This window comes from Nematolebias whitei, chromosome 16, assembly GCF_014905685.2.
Source record: "Nematolebias whitei isolate Nwh7 chromosome 16, NemWhi1, whole genome shotgun sequence".
NCBI lineage: Eukaryota > Metazoa > Chordata > Actinopteri > Cyprinodontiformes > Rivulidae > Nematolebias > Nematolebias whitei.
The window spans coordinates 885,785-892,565 of record NC_056513.1 but is presented as its reverse complement, the minus strand read 5'-3'; the positions used below and the strand labels follow the sequence as shown (position 1 = coordinate 892,565).

At 46.2% G+C, this 6,781-nt stretch overlaps 1 protein-coding gene across 1 annotated transcript in view; it reads right to left on the bottom strand.

Annotated features, from left to right (window-relative positions):
• Positions 1-1,807: 1,807 nt before the first annotated feature.
• Positions 1,808-6,781, bottom strand: part of aimp1a (aminoacyl tRNA synthetase complex interacting multifunctional protein 1a) — a 19,315-nt gene continuing 14,341 nt past the window's right edge. The window contains exons 4-7 of the mRNA XM_037690027.1: positions 5,920-6,066; positions 4,284-4,489; positions 2,987-3,155; positions 1,808-2,121 (exon numbers count right to left, since the gene is read on the bottom strand). Of these exons, the coding sequence (XP_037545955.1) occupies positions 1,955-2,121; positions 2,987-3,155; positions 4,284-4,489; positions 5,920-6,066 (689 nt within the window). The 3' untranslated portion in view covers positions 1,808-1,954. The remainder of the gene's footprint in view (positions 2,122-2,986; positions 3,156-4,283; positions 4,490-5,919; positions 6,067-6,781) is intronic.

Sequence of the window (6,781 nt, the reverse complement as noted above, 5' to 3'; positions counted from 1 at the left end):
ATCAGTAGCAACATGAAACAGATCAGTAGCAACATGAAACAGATCAGCAGCAACATGAAACAGATCAGTAGCAACATGAAACAGATCAGTAGCAACATGAAACAGATCAATAGCAACATGAAACAGATCAGCAGCAACATGAAACAGATCAGAAGCAACATGAAACAGATCAGTAGCAACATGAAACAGATCAGAAGCAACATGAAACAGATCAGTAGCAACATGAAACAGATCAGTTACAACATGAAACAGATCAGTAGCAACATGAAACAGATCAGTAGCAACATGAAACAGATCAGCAGCAACATGAAACAGATCAGAAGCAACATGAAACAGATCAGTAACAACATGAAACAGATCAGCAGCAACATGAAACAGATCAGCAGCAACATGAAACAGATCAGTTACAACATGAAACAGATCAGTAGCAACATGAAACAGATCAGCAGCAACATGAAACAGATCAGCAGCAACATGAAACAGATCAGTAGCAACATGAAACAGATCAGCAGCAACATGAGTTTAACAGCCTCAGGGTAGAAGCTGTTCCTCAGTCAAGTGATTCTACACTTAATGCTCCTCAACCTCCTTCCTGAGGGGAGCGGGGCAAAAAGTGTGTGTGCTGGGTGAGTGTGGTCCTTCATGATGCAGGTGGCCCTCTTCCTGCATCTGGAGGTGTAGATGTCTGTGATGGTGGGGAGGCTGACTCCAACATCTTCTGTGCAGCTTATCATTGTAGGGACGTCTCGATATAATGTTAAGATAGAACTTTATTGATCCCACAGGAAATTGGAGCCATGATAATCTTCTCTATATCTTTCCCACTTTAGTGTATGTGATACTGAAGTAACTCACATATGCAAGTCCTCAAGCAGATGGTCCTCTTGTCCTGATCCTGGTTCTGCTAAAGGTTTCTTCCTCATGAGGGAGTTTTTCTTTCCACTGTCGCCTTCATGCTTGTTCAAGATGAGAGTTCAGTGATGGAGTTAAACTCAAAGCTGCTCCTCAGATAAATAATGTTCAATTATTATTTTATACATGAATGTTTCTGTTCAATTATTATTTTATAGATGAATGTTTCTGTTCGGGCAGCACGGTGGCGCAACTGGTAGAGCTGCTGCCTCTCAGCGAGCAGGTCCCTGGTTCAAACCCCGGTCCAGGAGCCTTCTGGGTGGAGTTTACATGTTCTCTCCGTGCATGCGTGGGTTTTCTCCAGGTACTCCAGTTTCCTCCCACAGACCAAAAACATGCATGGTAGGCTGATTGGTAGCTCTAAATTGTCTCTAGGTGTGATCTGTTTCATGTTGCTGCTGATCTGTTTCATGTTGCTGCTGATCTATTTCATGTTGCTGCTGATCTGTTTCATGTTGCTGTTGATCTGTTTCATGTTGCTGCTGATCTGTTTCATGTTGCTGTTGATCTGTTTCATGTTGCTGCTGATCTGTTTCATGTTGCTGCTGATCTGTTTCATGTTGATGTTGATCTGTTTCATGTTGATGTTGATCTGTTTCACGTTGCTGCTGATCTGTTTCATGTTGCTGCTGCGTGTTCATCTGCTCACACAGACTCATGTGCGTGCTGCTGTTCAGCGTGTTATTTTAGTGTTGAATGAGTGCTCAGTGTATATTAGTTGTTTTTCTCAGTTCACATCTTAGATGCTGTTACAGTTTTTCTTTGACATTTTATTGTTGGATGTAACGGGGAGCCTGTGAACATAACTCATGAGGTGGAATGACAATAAAGAATCTCTGACTCTGGATCCAGTTTCAAGGTGACGGTTCTTGGACAGATTCTTGAAACAACAAAGTGAAACAAATCAAATCCTTTATTGAACATGTTGAAAGTGTTTTCTTATCATTCATCATGTTGTTGCTCAGCTCCGGACTGCTGAGTCAGCCCCGGACTGCTGAGTCAGCTCCGGACTGCTGAGTCAGCACGGGGCAGCTCCGCTCCTTCACTTGATGCCACTGTTGCTCATGGTTTGGGCCTTGCACACCCCCTTGCCGACCACTTGGAAGGCGGCCCCCTTGTACGTTGCGACACAGTGGCGATCCGTGCGCAGGTCGGGCTGAACCTGCTCCCACACCTTCTTCTTGGGGTTCAGCTCCTTGTCTGGTTCACCTGCAACCACAAAGTGTTCATGAAGCTGCAGCTGTCCGGTCCTGTGGTCGTCAGACTCACAGCTTCAGCTTCGCTCATGTTCCCAGGCTTTAAAGACAATCTGTACGCACACGACGCCAACACAAACTGCGCCAGTGACCCTCAGAGATTCAGGATTTATTGGATGAAATATCATTTTTATGCGCTCCACATGAATCGTGAACGATTTGACTTTCTGTCATGGTCTTTAAAACATGAACTCTTAAAGAGGGCCGTTTGTTCTTGGCTGTAATTTCCAACATCAAAACAGAACGTGTCCAGAGCACAAGGTGCATGCTGGGAGAACGCCGAGGCGTGCTTCTTGATTCACGGTGATTATGTTTGATGTTGCGTAGCATTAATAAAAGCTGTTGCTGTCCCGCCGGCCTCGTGACCTTCCTGCTGTGCACAGCTCCAAACATCACGCTTACATTAAAGCAAGAGGCTTGGACTGGAAACGTATTTGAACTTTCAGCAGAGTCTTTAAAACGTGAGTGAGAAGTGCTCGTGTTTTTACAGTCGTGCTGTAAAATGACTTGTAGAGTTTTAGTGAGGAACAAGAACGGGTTTTACTTCTCTACTCAACGAGCTGGAACTTTGTGGTAAAACAGACAAACACACGAGGAAGACATTTTCTACTCTTGTTTTAACGTAGGGTCAAAAGATAAAGGCTGTGGCTGAAGGTCAAGTCTTTATCCACAGCCTTTATCAATTAAATCAATCGTATTACCCCCCCCCCCCCCCCCCCCCACAAAAGACAGACCCTGAAGACGATCAGCGTCTCGCTCACACGGTTCAAAGTGACAGTGGTGGTGAGCAAAGCCTCGTGGTCTCAATGAGCAGATACCTGGAAAGTCTTGGACGGTCACTCGGTCTCCTGGAACTGCTCCACTTGGAGGGTCAAGGATTTCCACCTTGTCTGGCGAGCTGGCACACATGACCATGGCCTGAGACAGCACGCCTCTCATCTTGGCTGCCTTCAGGTTGCACAGCAGCACAGCCATGCGACTCTGCATCTGCATCAAGGACACACAGTTTAAGTGCCGGCGTACAACCCACTGCGTTGCTCTCACACTGTGTACAACGTGGTTCAGATGCAGGAGCGGCTCGTTTATCTTGTTTTTCCTCATCGTTTTCACAAGTTATAGTTTTACATTTTATTTTGACAACTTCCTGCTGTCTCTTGGTAACTTCCTGCCAGCAGCAGCTGATTGGCCGTCAGCTCTGCTGTCCTGGCTGCTGATTGGCTGTTACCGTCCGTTTACCTGCGCTCCTTTTCAGCTGCACTTCAAGCGTTACCACTGCGCTGTGTTTTTAATCGTTCTGTGCGTTCAAAGGCTTCTGGCCACGAACCCAAACACCAGCGGGAGATGCTGACGGTGACAGAGAAGCGGATGGGTCGACAAATTTCAAACCGATTTGGATTCGGTGCGCTTCTGTGCACGGAGACGCTGCGTCCGCTCACAGCAGGGGAGGAGCAGTTTGTGAACGCCACGATCAAAGACGTGATCGCCGAGGGCTCTGCAGGTCTGAACAAGGTTTTCACGTGGACAGAACAGACCCGTTCTGGAAACGGATGCGGCCTCACACTTTGATTATGAAGCAGGAAGACAAAGCCCTGGTTTCATCTTCATCACCTTCATCATCACTGATGTAACTGGGACCCAGTGCACACGATCTAAATAACTCTCTGAATCACTGGACAGACTCCTCATCTTCATCTTGTCTGGTCAGTGCCCATTTGAGATTAATATTTTAAAAAGGTTTAAGTTTAGAAAGTTGTTAGAAACATTGTGAGAGTGTGAGAAGAGTTCAAACCACCTTCATATATACCTGTACACAAATACTACGATACACTACTGTTTACTGCTACTACTTGTACTACGATCACTACTTGGCAGTTACTTGTCGTGCGCGGCGCTGGGACCCAACACCTGCGATAATCGAGGGACTACTGTGACACCAATGGTAGCAAATACTAATAAATTAATAAAAAATGACAATAAATAAACAAATAAACAAACACCTCAGCAGCAGTTCAGCTTTTGAAACACCGGTCAAATGATTTTCTGTCACTCAAATGGACTGAGAGCACTTCAGAGTACGGTGATAGTTTCCTGCACATCAGGACTTGAACGGTGTACCTGCTCCAGGGGTATGTGCTTGACCAGCCCGCTGACCACCGTCCTGGGAGCAGCCTCCCCCACATCCACCTGCTCCACGTAGAGACTGTCAGCGTCCGGATGCTTCTCGGCTGAGATGATACGACCGACACGCAGGTCCAGACGAGACACGTCCACCTTGGCTTCGTCTTGGCTGGGCGTTGCCTGCTTCTTCTCCGCTTTCTCACCTCCAGCGATCAGAAACAAGAGGAGACGCTACAATATTTATGTGTAAACAGTGCCCCCCGCCTGAAATCAGACACCTGGGAGGGGAATGTTGCACATTTCAGAGTCAGAAAGCACTTCTTCTTCTTCTGGAAATAAAACCAGAAACGGAGTGGCGTCATATTTGAGCAGTTTTAAGAGTTCTGTTTTGTCATTTTTCAACAACGGACTCGACATGAGGCAGCACACTGGCACAACTGTCACCTCTCAGCCACAAGGTCGCCGGTTCAAATCCCGGTCCAGGGGCTTTTCTGGGTGGAGTTTGCATGTTTTCTCCGTGCATGCGTGGGTTTTCTCCGGGTACTCCGGTTTCCTCCCACAGACCAAAAACATGCATGTTAGACTGACTGGTAACTCTAAATTGTCCCTAGGTGAGAGAGAGAGAGTGAATGGCTGTTTGTTTCGTTTGTCTCTTTGTGTCCCTGTGGTGGACTGGAGACCTGTCCAGGGTGTACCCCTGCCCCTCGCACAGTGATTGCTGGACATGGGCACCGGCGACCCCCGTGACCCAAGATGGAAGAAGCGGGTAAAAGATGATGGATGGATGGATGGATGGATGATGGATGATGGATGGATGATGGATATATGGATGGATGGATGGATGATGGATGGATGATGGATATATGGATGGATGGATGGATATATGGATGGATGGATGATGGATGGATGGATGATGGATGGATGGATGGATGGATGGACTCAGCGTGAGAGGAGGATGAGGCAGAAGCTCATGGAGAATGTTGTTTTTCACACAAGGCTCTGTATGAAGTAAGAGAAATGTGTGTTTGTTTTGGCTGTATTTACCCAGAATGCCCTGCGCTGTAGTCCACTTCCTACATTTGGAGCGGTCTCCGGTCCGCTTGCATTCACACTGCATTTCAACCACGCCAGAGTTCACTTCAATTGAACAGAGACCTGGGTGTTTAGGCGGACCAGAGTTCGATTGCACACTCACACCTCCCCAAGCGAACCGGACTTTCTAATCTTGGCAAACGGACTAGAGTGCGATTAACGCTAAACAGGGCTGGTGTGAATCACCTTATACGAGCCAAGTCTCCTCCAATGACTAAAAAACGAACACGAGAAAAATCTGATCAATTAGTTCATCAGATCACGTCCAAGTGCAGAAGACAAGGAGATGACTGTAGACGTGCGCAGTAGAGATCTGAATGAGCGTGCGTGTTGTAAAGAGCTTCGAGGATGTTGATCAGATAGAAAGGAGCTGCGGAAGTTCAGTAAATTCACCATTCATGTTTTCAACCTCATTCTATTTGTAATAATGACGACCTCATGTTCTGCTGGGATAGTAAAAAGTTAAGGTTTGCTCATTGACTTCCATGATTTCTAGTTTGACTAGTGACAAACCCACGGATTGTGAGCAGGACCATCGTACCTTTCTTCTCCTGCTTTTTCTTCTTGGGCTCATCTCGGGGGGGTTTGCTCTGGGCAGCAGAGGGGTGCGCATCAGAAGGTCTGGGAGGAGTGGTTTTTGCACACAAATCAACACTGGTGTCACCTGATGGGAGTGCAACTTCCTGCACTGCAGGAAAAAACAAAAGAAGCATTTTGGTAGAAAAGAATAGGCAGAACCACAAATAAAGTAAAATACAACACCTTCCACTGATGTTTGCAAAAACTCTTGGAATCTCAGCGTCCAAACCTGAAGGACACTTAAAAGCTTCCATGCTGCAGAAGAGAGAACTTTTGAGATGTTCAAAACAAAAAGTCCTCTACTCTGTTGTCCCTTCTCCAAAACAGAAGGGTTGCACCATCGTCAAACAGGAAAATGATACAGAGGGAGCTTTATTTACAGCCCAGTGGGAGGACGGCGCTCTGCTGCAAACACTTCTGATGGCTAAATGACACACTGTCCAGGTTGATGGACGGTGGAGATGGGACCATAAAGCAGGGAACAATGTTCTACAACACGCCTGCTGACACAAATGACCCCTCATTTAGAGCAGCCACTGTTTGAATAGCTACAAGACGAGTGTCTGTGTCTGACAAACATTGGTCTGCAGGCACACCATCGTCACGTAACGCTTTTAATTACCTTAATTCTACGTTGAGACCCGAGACCAGGACCTGTCCAGTTTACTTTGAAAGGTAAAACTGTAAGTTTATAAACTAAACGTTCCCATCAAGCTTGTCCAGGTGACTCTAAATGTGTCTTCAGACAGAAGTCAAAGACTTGCAGATCTTTGTATTTATGGAAAAACTAAAACAATCTCAAAGGTGAAGTAATAAATGTTGCA